General features: G+C 41.6%; 1 protein-coding gene across 1 annotated transcript in view; it reads left to right on the top strand.

Annotated features, from left to right (window-relative positions):
- NUFIP1 (NUFIP1, FMR1 interacting protein 1) overlaps positions 1-13,614 on the top strand; it is a 25,515-nt gene that overhangs the window by 1,861 nt on the left and 10,040 nt on the right. Inside the window, exons 2-7 of the mRNA XM_026040429.1 lie at positions 5-188; positions 917-1,024; positions 1,622-1,684; positions 1,983-2,059; positions 8,747-8,839; positions 12,549-12,817. Coding sequence (XP_025896214.1) covers positions 5-188; positions 917-1,024; positions 1,622-1,684; positions 1,983-2,059; positions 8,747-8,839; positions 12,549-12,817 — 794 coding nt within the window. The remainder of the gene's footprint in view (positions 1-4; positions 189-916; positions 1,025-1,621; positions 1,685-1,982; positions 2,060-8,746; positions 8,840-12,548; positions 12,818-13,614) is intronic.

The raw sequence follows: 13,614 nt of genomic DNA on the forward strand, positions 1-13,614 counted from the left end.
CGAGCGCCCGCGGGGCCCGCGCGCCGGTAAGCGGGGCTGGGGCGGGCGGCGGGGCGCGCGACCGGCCGCGCGTAACCGGCTCTTCCTCTTCCCCCCGTGCTGCAGGCGGCGGCTTCCCGCAGGAGTGGGCGGGCGAGCAGGCGGCGGGCTTCTATCAGCGCCCCCCGCCCGGCACCCACAAGCAGAAGGTAGGCGCGGAGCCCGGCGGGCGGGCGGGCAGGGGCGCGGAGCCGCTCGCGGGCCGAGCGTGAGCGGAACCCTCTCAGACCCTCCTGCCAAACCTGAGCGCCTCCTGAGCACGTTCCGGGGTGCTGACCCTGCCGCCTCCCTGGGCAGCCTGTCCCACTGCTTCACCACTCCTTCCACCCATCAGTATTTCCTAAATATCTAACCTGAACCTCCCCTGGCACAAGTTGAGGCCACTTCCTCTTGTCCTATCCTGTTTGGAGAACAGATTGGCCCCCATCTCACTACAACCCCCTCTTGGGTAGTTGTAGAGAGCGATGCCCCAGTGTCTGGATGCCTTCGTGGCCAGATCTCCTTAGAGTGTGGGGGGGGTCCTGGGCTGGGCACCTGTGTCCTGTGGGAGCAGCTGGAGCTCAGTTGGGAATAAACTCTGGATGGAGCCCTGGCAGCCCCCCGGCTGGGCCCTAGGTTTGGATGGCAGCAACAACTGGTAATAACCCAGTAGCAGGAAGAGTTGGGTACTGTGGGACTTGCTTGGAAGCAGAACGGCTTGGACTTTACCTTTGTGGCACTTCACCTTATCTTTAAAATATTCCCAGTGCATCTTGGTTCATGAAGTTATTATCAAAATGCTCATGAAAACCTGTCGCAGTTCAGGATAAGGGTGCCCTGCTCGTTGGTAACTGCTCTCTTGATAGTATGAAGATGTTACTTCTTTTTCTTTCTTTAGCAAAACAAAAAGAAAAAAGAGCCAGTCTTCTCCCATTATTGTGATACCTGTGACCGGGGCTATAAAAATCAGGAGAAGTATGATGAACATGTTTCACAACATACCCAGGTTAATTTATGTTTATTTACACTTTGACTTTTAGTTTCGTACTTGATATGTATTTAGATTTAGTGACTTGTTGAATGAGACACCTATAAAATAAATTCGTTACCATTTTCTGTAGTTCATGTTTTCTAAATGCCCTGTATAGGGGAGCTCTTAGTAATATTTGGGGTTTTATTGCTAAAGTCATTTTAAAGTTTTTCTTTGCAAAGTGTTGCTAAGTCATTAGAGTGCTGTAGATCAATACATACATATATATGTAAAATAATATATACATATATATAATCTGTGGGGTTTTTTTTTGTGAAGAGGGTTTATGTGGAAAAAATATTTTGAAAGTTTTTCCTTTATTGCAGACAGTTAACAGTTTGAAACTGCAAACCCTAGTAGACTTTTAGGTTAATTTCTTGTTAATTTGAAGTATAAATTTAAAAGTATGTTATTGCATTTTACTTTTTATATATTTTGAAAATGTGTGTTTGAAAGCGCTATGCAATAATTTGTTATTGATTAATGTACTTGCAATGAACGTAACTTATACAAACCAAAGTAATATTTAGTAGAAGAAAATATTAACTTCATTCTCTTCCCTTTATCTTACAGTGTGTGGAAGAAGGTTGCAATTTCAATGCACATGAGAAGCTAGTTCAGATACATTGGAGGAATGTAGGTATCGCAGCTGAAACCAAACCATGAGCCTCTGCGATCTTTAGTTTGGTCTCTTTTCTTATACTTCTAAAACTCTTCTTTATTCTCCTGAAGTACTGTGTTACTCTAAAAGCTGAAAACCTGTACAAGAAAACCATGTAAATGATAATACAGTGACTACTACATTCTTAAAAGGTTCACTTTCTAATGGCAATGCCCTGTCTCAGCAGTATTGAGCATGCAGGCAACGTTCTGTTAATGTGGTGGGTGACATTTATTTATTTATTTTAACGTGGGTGAAATGCTTCTTCCTTAGGTGCATGGTCCTGGTGCTAAAAAAATAAAGTTAGATACTCCAGAAGAGATTGCTAGATGGAGAGAAGAAAGAAAAAGGTAAGTAGGACTTGCAGCCTGTGAATTTGCTCTACTCTTATTTTCCACATGTGACAACTGTATGGTTCCTGAAAGATGACAGCAGCAGCATGTGCTTAGTTAATGCCAAGTGACGGATGCTTTGAGGGCATAGAGGTTATTTGGGCATATATAGTATGAGGGGAAACTTTTGGTTTGGGTACCCCAGGCCCAAATGACTTAGTCCATCTTTGTAGCCTGAGCACTTTAGGTAGGAAGTAAAAAAGCTACAAATATCCGAATATGTTGTGCTGGCTGTGATTGTAATTCTTCTCACTGTGTACAAATTGCCACAATTTAACTCATCCAAGTCATAGAGGCCACAGACAAAACTTGGATGACTATTTGTCAAATAGTCAAAATTCATGTTCTATCTGGAGCGTGAGGTAAAGTTCATGTGTAAGTGGTGCTTCTCATTCATGATGTTGAGGTGATATTTAGCTTACATATGTTTACCTGTACTGGAGTACTTAAAAATTCACACTGTACCTCGTTAGGTCTAATCACGCTGACGTTCCCAAAGTTAAACAAGCTAAAACTTCTGATTTTTTTCATCAGATAAAAGATACAGTAGACTTTTTCCCACTTCTGCTTGTGACTGAGACGGCCACCCTGTAAGTGGTTAGTCCAAGGCTTTGGTCCCCGTGAGCAAGCGACCTTTTTGCAGAGTGAAAAATAACATAAATTTAAGTGAAAGATCACTTTACATCTAGATACTTTCACAGTACACTAGTCTTCTTTATTATTAAACGTAAATCCAGTTATCTTCAGTGAAATCTTGCGATGAGCCTGGTGTGAATTTCTGTTGGAAAGCAATCCCAATGCATTCTCGTTTTGAACTTGACTTCCCTTGGGAAATCATTACGTAGTAGCTTTGTAAATGGAGTAGAGGCTAAGAAGGGACAGAGGGAACTTCTTGTTACCTCTAGTTGATTTCTACTGTATTTAAAAGCAAATTTTTTACCCTTTCAGTGGGAGGGAGTAAATATCTGTAAGTGAAGCCACCTCCAAAAGAGAAATGTTTTTTTGTTTTTGTTCTTTTCTTGTGCAAAGGTAACTTTTTTTATACAAAACCACTTTTTTCCTCTCTTGTCATTTATTAATAAAAACATTCTTAAATACCTGTCCTGTAAAGACAATTATATGAAGTATTTGCAGACAACTGCTTTTCTGTTTTGTATACAGAGGTTTATAGCTTGAGATATTTGTGGAATTGTCCCTCTCTAGTGGCTGATGTTAACGTTTAAATAATGTTGAATAATACATAGGGCTGTGTATGTACATTTTCTATACTTCATGCTAGAGCATTAGGGAAGCATGAATTGAATGAATATGCAGGCATGTTTTTGCAGTTAATTGTAAGGATAATGCTGGATCTTTTTTCTTTTTTTTTTTTTTTTTTTTTCCCTTGAGTTTTGGAATGTCTCTTGCTAGCTCTCACTTCTGCAGATCAATATAACTGGCCAGGGGGCAACACTGCTGAAAACCTTGGTTTTCTATAACGTGGGGAAGTGAGTGGAAATTAAATCTTGCAGTCACTACTACCACCACAAAAAAGAGCAATGTGGAATTAGGATCTTGTGAACCAAGTCCACTAGGTGGAGCAATGCAGTGAGTTAGAGCCACTCAATTATTAAACTACCTGTGTCTTGTTTAGCTGTAACTGATGGGGAGAGTGTGACTATCTGGGTGGCTTTTTTTACTCTCTACATTTCAAGAAGTTATACTAACGTGCTCTTAAAAAAGTGAAGAGGTGAGGGAGAGCAAAACAACAGGGGAAAAAAAAACTCTGAAGCTTTTGTGAGGCGAAGAATGGGTCTCTAGCAAAGACACTGTTTAGTGCAGAAGGTCTGCTGCTGACTCACAGCAAACATTGTATTGTAAAGAGAAAAAGAACACCAGAAGGAGTCTGAACTATTAGGCAGTGTGGGTTTATAGTCACAGGAAAAGCCTTTTTCTTTCCAGAAGGCCCAGTCAGAGCTAAGAATGAATCTTTTTAGGTCATCAGTGATATGTTTCTAAACAGGTCGTGTGATTTAATGTGTTTATTTCCATGCTGCATCCATAACACTTCTGTCTTGCTTGTTCCTTCAGCCAATACAAATAATTACTTAGAGCAGTGAGATTTGCTTTTTAATTAGCTGCTGTGTTGCTCAGCTGTGTGTCTTGCTAAAATCTATTGGGAAGGAATCAGTGTTTACAGTACAGCCTTTCTTTTCGAAGGGAAAAGAAAATGAGAAGGGAGAACAGGTAACCGGTGTCTTAGCTTAAAATGTGCTGGCTCTGTTCTGCTCTCTTTCAAACTCCACACAATATCCCGTTCACCACTGCAGCCTTTTTGTCTCTCTTTATCTAAAACACTTCTTAATAGTTTGTGACCTACTAAATGTACAAAGCCAGACAATCTAGAGTTAAGCAGAGAGTGGTAGAAGAGAAGTCCCACAATCTTAGGACTTCTGTATGTTTTGCAAGCAGATGTCTGACATTAAGTTTAATCATTAAAATTGCATTTTTATGTGTGTTCTCACTATTTTTTTTATAATCAGCTGAAAGGGAGTTTCTTACAGTGGATGTATTGATGCATTTGTGTAACATGTCAGTGTTTTTGCTATCTTCCATTTTTTCCGAATGAAATGTGAATCCTGCTAGCCCCCATATATGCCAACTGTTCTTGAGCAAAGGCTGTTAGAAAGAATGCAGCAAGGCTGTTCTTGCATTAAACCAGATCTTCGAGAAACTTGTAGAGAGGGTCCAGTGTGCAGCGACAATGATGATTAAGGGACTAGAGCATCTCTTGTATGAGGAGAGACCGAGTGAGTTGGGCCTGTTTAGCCTGGAGAAGAGAAGGTTGAGAGGAGTCTGATTAATATGTATAAATGCCTGAGGGGAGAATGTAGGGAGGAAGGGGCCAGGCTCTTCTTAGTGGTGGCCAGTGACAGGACAAGGGGTAGTGGGTAGAAGCAGCAGCACAGGCAGTTCCATCTCTGAGGAGGAACTTCTTTGTTGTGAGGGTGACAGAGCCCTGGCTGCCCAGGGAGGCTGTGGAGTCTCCTTCTCTGGAGATCTTCCAAACCCGCCTGGATGCTGGCCTGTGCTCTGGGTGTCCCTGCTGGAGCAGGGGGTTGGACTAGATGATCTCTAGAGGTCCCTTCTCCCCAACTTCAACCAGTCTGTGATTCTGCAATTAGTTTTGCCTCAGTCTTGATATACATAAGAGGATTTTCTTTATCTTGCATGATGCTTGTTTCCTCCTACCTTTTTTAAATGTGTTGTTTTCTGGTCTACTTAAGGACTGTCTACTGCATTGCTTTTGCAGTATTTGATATACTGAATATTTACTTAATGAACAAAGGCCAGTACTATTGAGAGAAGTACTTTTTGCTAATTTATGGTCCTGTAGTTGAATAATAGTATCCCTACAGTAGTTTGACTTCCTCCTTGGAGATGCTTTCATCGTAATAAACTATGAATAATAGTTGAATAATAATGATAGTAATAAATGATAATTTCTTAACACCTGGTAAAAGTAGGGAATAAAAAAACAAAGTAGACTGATTGTATTGGCAGATCAAGGTAGAAACAGATGAAGTGGCCACTTTTACTGTGACTTGCTAGTGTTCATCAGCAACAAGATGCTCAGGACTCTCAATAGTGTCAGTGGTTGGGGTCATCCTTGTCCACTTCATACTTTGTACTTCTGAGCTGTAAAGCATATATGACTTGGGCTAGTAAGCTCATTTGATGAAAAATGTCTCTTCGCTAAGGCATGCAAGTAAGTGGTTTTTTCAATGTCTCCATTTTCTTTCTTTGAGAGCTTAGAGGTTATTTTACCTGCGTATCATTTTATCTGCATGTGTCTGCCTGGCATATGTAGTGTACTTGTGTAAGCCTGAGGTGCAGTTTTCTGATGTTATCCTGGCATTTTATACTGTAAGTTTTCTCACTTGGATTACAGTGAGGGAAAATGTCACAGTTATAACCTAGGGATGCAGCCTTCTTGGGCGGTATTGTATCCTTCATGAAATCTGTCCCTGTTCATCACTTCCTGATTTAACTCCCTTTTCCTTAAGATTGTAAACCCCCTGTGGTGGCTGATGAAGTTGCTTGTCTTTAAGCTCTGACAGGTTGTTTAGAGGGTGTAGGTGATGAACTTCTTTTCTTCTGTTTCACTTGTGCCTCCATCTAACATATTAAGAACCCTGCTTTATTGGGTGAAGAGGGCACACCCTCTGAGAAGAGTGTAAAACCAGATCAAGTCATCAGTTTTAGTGCATGGTCCTTTAGCTGCAGAGGGTCAGTACAGCCTCTTCCCTCCAGATTGCTGTACTTGTGTTCAGGAGCAGTCTTCTAAATGTGGTCTTCCTTGGTGAGACTTCTCTATACCCAAAGCTTTCATTCCTTTTGGCCCCTCTTGAATGCTTTGTGACTTGTCAGAAACTAAAGCTTGCACAGGATGTGTCTGCCATAAAGTTGTAGGCCAAGACTATAACGTTTGCGCTGTCGACATCTGCCTCTACTTAAGGATCACTCCAATTTTGCTGCTTCTATGGGGAGCTCTAGCTGATGCAATAAGTTTTGTCAGTGAGTTTTCTAATTGCACAATTTGTGCATCTATACAGAAATACAGAAACACTCTGTGTTCAGTAACTATGCACCAGTCAAACACTGATAGACCACTCATGTTTTTTTTGTGTAGAAAATCTGTTACAGAGGAGTCCAAGCAATGGAATTTACTGCAGCAGAAGATGCAGAACTGATTTTTTTTTTAATATTGCCATGAAATTGCCAACCAGTTTCTGTTTCTTAAAGCAAAATGCAACCTTTCAAACAAGTCTACTTTGCTATGACTAAGGTGTGTGCTGAGATGCCCAGTGCCCAGCTCCTGGGACACTGAAGTGAGTGGGCAACGTTGGCCTGTGGTTTTGCTGCTTGTTCCCAGCAGGGGGTACTGGGGCTGACTTGGCCCAGTCACCCTGAGAGCTGCTGGTGTCCCAGCCTTGTCACCCAGCAGGGCACCTGGGGAAGCAGGACCTTGTCTACCTCCTACAGAGACCTGAAGACCTGAAAGTCTGAATCTTGCTGGCTGGAAAAATCCTTAGACTGAAAAATAAAGCAGCAGCCACTTAATTGTTGTGAACAAAGCAAAATGCTTGGTGCTTTCCACATGGGTGCATTCTCTGCACGAGGTAAAGTGAGCAAAATGCTGCCTAAGTTAAGGAGACCTGGAGAAAATAGATCACGGAATCCCACAGGTGCTGTCACGTGCAGCCTGCCCAGGCCCAGTGCTGGGGCTCGGTGGAGGGAGTGGTAACTGGCAGGAATGAAGTGGGAGGCAGCCCTTCCTCAGCAGTGTTGTGAGAGCGTGTCTGAATATGTCCTTAATCAGCACAACCCCGGGAGCACTCTGAAGGCTCTTTTGCTCCAGGATTAAGGGTCTTCCTTTATGTCCTCTAAAGAAAAAAACTGAGTGGTTAGAACAAGCTTAGGGTTGTTTTGACAGAGCCATAAATAAATAGTTATGGTCCTCCTGTGGACATTACTTATGTGCAGGAAAACACTCCATCCTAAAAGGATGGAGAGCTGCCAAGCACAGGGGGGGTATGTGAATGAGACACTCTTGAGATTACATAATTCACTCCAGGCTCACTGTTGGCTGGCAGTGCTGTAACACGGATGAAGAAATGCAGCTAATGGGGAAGTGCTGAGATAAAACATCACATCCCTGTGCTCTCTTGAAAGCTCTGTGTCTGAATTTCTGGGAGAAATCCAATGAAAATAGATTTTTGACAGCTTGTATTTGAGTCCTCTTAAAGTAGATAAGCTTTGTAATGTATTTAGGAGTGTCTCTTAGAAAGTACCTCTCGTCTCTTTTGCCTGGTATGTGGCTGAAGCTGTCATGTATCAGTGTGAAGCTTAGCAATCCTGTAAAATGAGGTGGGTCCATGTGATAAGATTAAACATTTAAAGATAGATGGGTGTCCTTTTTGAGATCTATATGTAGCGACTAGCTGTTTTATGTTTCTTGTTGCTTTGTTTTATTGGGTATGAAATACTTAAACCGCCACATTACTGTCCAGAAGAATTTGTTTAGTGTATGTGTGTTTCCCATTCACCCCTCTTATCTCAGAGCCCTGGGATTTAGCTAATTAATCTTTACAGAGTACCCAGCATAGCCATTTTAGCGCTTTGACAGTAGTTTACAGCAGGGTCGTGTGTCACAACCAATGTGGAGCTGTGAGAGGGTGGAAACTGGAAGAGGGATGCCTTGAGAGGTCATTATAACAGTAGATTTGTTTCAGTCTGCATGACTTAGCAATTTTTCCCGAAGCCAGAAAAAAAAGCAAGTGCAGTAATATTGGTGAAATGGAGGTCAGTGTGCAAGCCCTGTGCTGAATATTGCTCAGGAGGAGACTGGTGCAGTTCTCCGTAGCTATTGCAGTAAAGGAATCCTGTACGTGTAGCAGAAGGAGTTCTGATAAACTCCTGGTAAAAAGAAAAGCTCAACTGTCTCTTTAAGAAGGAAGGAGCCTGTTACACTTCAAGGAAGGTCTTTAAGAATTAAAACAAGTTTGTGTTTATGTGAGATGTTGATTTGGTGGAGGGTGAGTTAACGAAAATGTGTAGGCAGCTGCTCTTAGAAGGCTTACTTTATTTCTTTCTTTTCTGTAGGAATTTTCCTACTGTGGCAAACATTGAGAAGAAGAAGGTGATGCAGATGGAGAAGGAAGAGCGGGGAGAGGTGCTGACTACTCCACAGTTTGGGTAAGTGCTTTGAGGCAGCTTTTTCACTGAGTTCAGGAGGACACATCTTCACTGCAGTCCCTGAACACTTACTGCTCTTGCTGTGCACACTAAATGTGGCTGTCCTTTAACACGGGACAGGTCATAGACAAATTGCAGATGTTCCTTTGCTTGCAGGGCTTCGTAGTACAGTTTAGTCAAACAATTATATTAGAGACTTGCTCTTCTCACTGAATTCTGTGCTATGCCTTTTCTTTTTAAGCACAATTGTAATGGCCATTCATTAGAACATTGTAACCTTAGGTTCTGACTAAGAAATAAAGGAGATGGAATTCACAGAGCATAATGAATCTACATGGTCTAATCCTCTAAAGCCTGAAAAGAGCCAAGAGAAACTTTATGACTGAATTTGGCTTCTTCATCCTTTAGATGATAAATGAGAGCAGTGATCAGCTGAGGAGGGAAGATGCAGCTTTATTTTCATTTTTCCTAGATGAATTAGTGCTGCTGTTCTTTTCTCTGCCCTCCGTCATCTTTATCTATATGCTACCTTTCTTTTGGACCTGATTCTTACCCCGTTGGGATTTTTACTTGTTTTCTCCCTCATATTGCAAATGATTTTTCCAGTATAATCTTGTCTCCTCTTCCCTCAAATACTTCTTTATTAGCTTTACCTGAATAATTGCAGGAAGATAACCTATTTTGATGTCATCTTCCATGTCCCCAGAGTATTGTATCTTTAGGTAGAAAAGCTGAACTGGAAGGCAACAGTAGGCTAAATTTGGTATGATAGAAGCTCTGGTTAAATCACATTTGTTGTGTCAAACTTTGTAATGCAGGCAAAGTTGAACTTTGCCTGCATTAGAAAAGGAGGAGGGAAGCCTTTCACCACGGTAAATCCTTAAAGACGTCTACCCACCTCCTCTAACTGGTTGCCTTTCATGACTTTGGAAGATCGAGGAATGATTTATAAAACATTGAAGTAGACTTTCCTTGTGCAAGGGATATAAAGTTGCAGAAGAACTTTGGATGCAAGGAACCAAAGCAAGGGCATTGCAACTTAAAACCCTGAACATATGGGATTGTGTCTGGAGATTCTCATAAACAAAGATGAGTTATGCTTGTTATGGAAACAAACTCTTTGTCTACAGATTGTGGGTTTATTATTATTATTTTAATTCCTGTGGTTTTGCTAGTGAATTGAGTTAGAACATGTCAGTCAGCAATTCCTTATCTGTTACATGTGTCAGTAACTTCACTGCTGGAAAATTGTTTGGAAAAAAACACCTCAGTTATTGCTTGTTTGCTTTCATTTGGTGATCTCTAACTCTTAAGCCTTTTATTTATTATTATTTCTTCTTCTTTTGCTCCTCTTTACTGAACTACCAGTGCTACAGATCTGATATACTGTCCAAAAAGCTGATTTTTCTCTTTATATCAACAGTAAAGATTCTAGAGTTGGTGCTTATCTGGCAAAATTACTTGATGCATGAGGCAAAAATAGCATAGAGCTTGTTCTCTGCAAGCTGTACTATTAAAGCAAATAGCTCTGTGAGATTTAGAGAGGATTAGATACTTAACACTTCCACAGCACTTTCCATTTGTGGTTCTCTGAAGTGCTTTGCAACTATTAATTCTCGGCATCCCTGCATATGAGATTAGAGATTCTGAGGAGCACTCGGGCAGTCTGTGTGGTGTCTTGCAACAGCTGATTAATAGCACAGAGCTCTCTGCCCTCTTTGGAGAGGGCATGAAGAAGACATCCTTCAGTAGCAGAAGGCAGAAGATAGGCTGGAATGTGTTGGTATATCTTCATGCCCTTGGAGTTTCTTTTTGGAAATCGGAATACTGGTTTTCTCTCAGTCAAGGATAGCGTTTCTCTTGAGCCTGTACTTGCTCAATATTTTATAGGCTGTGCAGCAACATGCTGAATTTAGAGCCCTTTTGTGTTAGACACTGTATAAATTCACAGTAACTAAGTCCTCTCTCTTGGAGAGAGGTAAATTGTGCAAGAAAACACTTGTCTGCTTTTTTGGATGAGACTTGTGCATGGGGAGGTGGTAACTTGTGTCTTGCTCCACAGGAGAACTATGGTAGGTGCTTCTGTAAGAGCTGAGTACTCAGAGTTAGAAACTATTAAGAAAGGACTGCACAATGAATCACAATATGTTGTGCCACTAAATGGCTTTAAAGCTGCTCTGAATCCTGCTTGTACCCCAAGAAGAATTTGATAGAACTGGAAAGCTGTGGAAGAGAAACTTTAGTAACGGGAAGGCTCTGTACAAGCCAAGAGGTGTCTTGGAAAGGTTCTGCAACAGAGGTCTAGAAAATTGCGTAAGGGAAAGAGGTGAATATAATAATTTTATTATAATAAAATTATTTCCTTTTTTTGTAAACCAAGAAGGTTGGGCTTAAGTGGGCATTTCAAGGATCAGAATGAAAACAAACCTGTGAAGGTCCTTTTTCTCATAAGGTCAACATCATACTGCAAGACTTCAGGGATTCTCTTAAGTTTCTACAACATCCTCTATCATGGGGTGCAAAACCATTAGTGTCTTACACCATATCTGGCTTGATATTCCCAGTGGGAGCTGAAATGCATAGGTTAGAAATACACCTTTGGGGCCGTGCTTACAGATACAAGAAGCAAGGAGAAGTTTTGAGAAGCTCTTAGCTAAGTAGGGTACTATGCCCTTGACTAGGGATTGCAGGACCTCTGTCATGCTGTAGATGAGACTGATGAATAGAAAATGTCCTGAGCAAAATGAACCCAGAGACTCCTTCAGGATTGCAGGATTTTTGCCTGTCTTTTATGGCTGAAATGTGCTGATGATCATTTGAAACCTTGTTTTGCTGAATGAAGCTTTTGTTGCTTGAAAATAAATTTTTTTCAGGAATGAAATTGCCACTTTTAGATTTGCCTTTCGGACCAGTCCAGTACACCCTACTCTGGTGGCCATGGATTTTGGAGGACACTTTGTTAGGCTGTTCAGGTGCCTTCCTTAAACATCTATTCTGTCCTCAGAATATGCTAAAACATTAGTAGAAAAAGCATAGTATGTTAATTCTGTAACTCAGGGATTTTTCATATATGTATATTTGATATGTATAATTTTCATATATGTACATACATGTATTTTATATAAATGTATTTTAATCAGTTTCTTGATAGAAATTTCTTCTTCCTTCCTCCTTTTCTGTCAAAGTGCAAAAGATAAAAAGGCCTTTGCTAGCTGGGGTCAGGGATAGATAATCATGGCAATTGCCTGTGTCAGATGGCTGAATGGATTTAATGCAGCCGGATCCTTCATTGAGTCGGAGCTGGGAAAGATTTCGGCAGTGGAAGTAGCTAATGGCAGATGCTTCCCTCTTAATTTCAGATATGCTCTCCCTGTTTTGAATCCCTCATAGCTCAAGTGCTGGGAATATTGGCTTTATAATGTAAAATTGCAAACTGTAGAAGATGATAAAGGAAATCACTTAGTCCTCATACTCTTGTTTGTAACTGAAACTTGTGAACTTCAAAATTCTCTTTTAGGTTTCGGCTTTGTCCCGTTTCCCTGTTAATGAGATGTTCCATGACTGCATGTGTGGTCTGATACCATGTGGTAGTTGAGCTGGAGTAGCTTCTGGCAGCTCACTACTATACTATCTTGAGTGTGAGCTGCAGCCTTTTGGTTGCTTCAGTTGCTTATAGGTTGTAATTTCTATACATTTTGCTGTTTTCCAGCAAAATGAAGGGGATGTGGAAAGCTCCAGCAGATGCAGAGAGGCCTGGGCAGCAAGGAAGACAGAAGAAAAAGCAAAAACGTCAATTCTGGAAGAAGTTTAAGAGAAATGGTGGCAGTGATAATGTGCCATCACAAAAAAATCAAGATGCAGCTAATGGACCAGAAAACCAAGCATGTGAGCAAGAAGGTGAAAAACAGCCTGTCCCAGAGTCTCAGGCATGCATGAAGGACATGGACCCTCTCAGCCTGCTGGCAAGCAGTGATGTTGGTAAGAAAAAGGCACTGGGAGAAGTTTTATTTTAAGTAGTTCTAATGGAACAAGCTGCTCATTAGCAACTTCTGAGGAGAGCTGGGTACTTCATAAACACATGTAAACTGTGTCCTTGAGTGGAAGTGGGTGAATTGGCAAAAAGTGAATATAATGGCAAATCGTTGGTAAAAAATTGAGGAAAATCTTAACAGTATGTTTAGAGAAGAATGGTTAGGAGCCTGTTTGTGTCCCTGGGATTGCTGTACTCTGGCCTGAACAGTTACAGGAACAGCAGCATCATGAACTTGCAACTTTGGATTTAGTTGAACATCCCCATGTCTAAAACCCCTTTAGAACTTCCTTTGAAGGGGAAATTGTGTCCATGGGGTTGTATTTGGGTTGAGGACATCTTCATGCAGGAGAAGGTGCCGAGTGGTTATTAGTCAGATGGGCTCAGTGCTTTGCCTGGAGAGGGGCAACTCTTGCATTTCAGACAGCTTCTGCCCTTGTAGGCTTGGCCTGTTAAGGAGGAAACAGTGTCTTGTCATCTGTCAGAGGGAGAGGTCTTTCTCCTGGATGTCTGTGTCCTACTGATGCATGTTTGTGCTGGTGGGAGGAGCTAAAACCTGGCTGATACGATTTGAAAAGAAGCTAAAATGGTTGACACTAAGTTAACCATGAGTGAGCAGTGTGCCCTCGTGGCCAAGAAGGCCAATGGGATCCTGGCCTGCATCAGGAGGATGTTGCCAGCAGGTCAAGGGAGGTGATTCTGCCCCTCTGCTCAGCTCTGGTGAGGCCGCACCTGGAGTACTGTG

Source organism: Nothoprocta perdicaria, unplaced genomic scaffold, assembly GCF_003342845.1.
Source record: "Nothoprocta perdicaria isolate Ctin4 unplaced genomic scaffold, notPer1 scaffold_257, whole genome shotgun sequence".
NCBI classification, from domain to species: domain Eukaryota; kingdom Metazoa; phylum Chordata; class Aves; order Tinamiformes; family Tinamidae; genus Nothoprocta; species Nothoprocta perdicaria.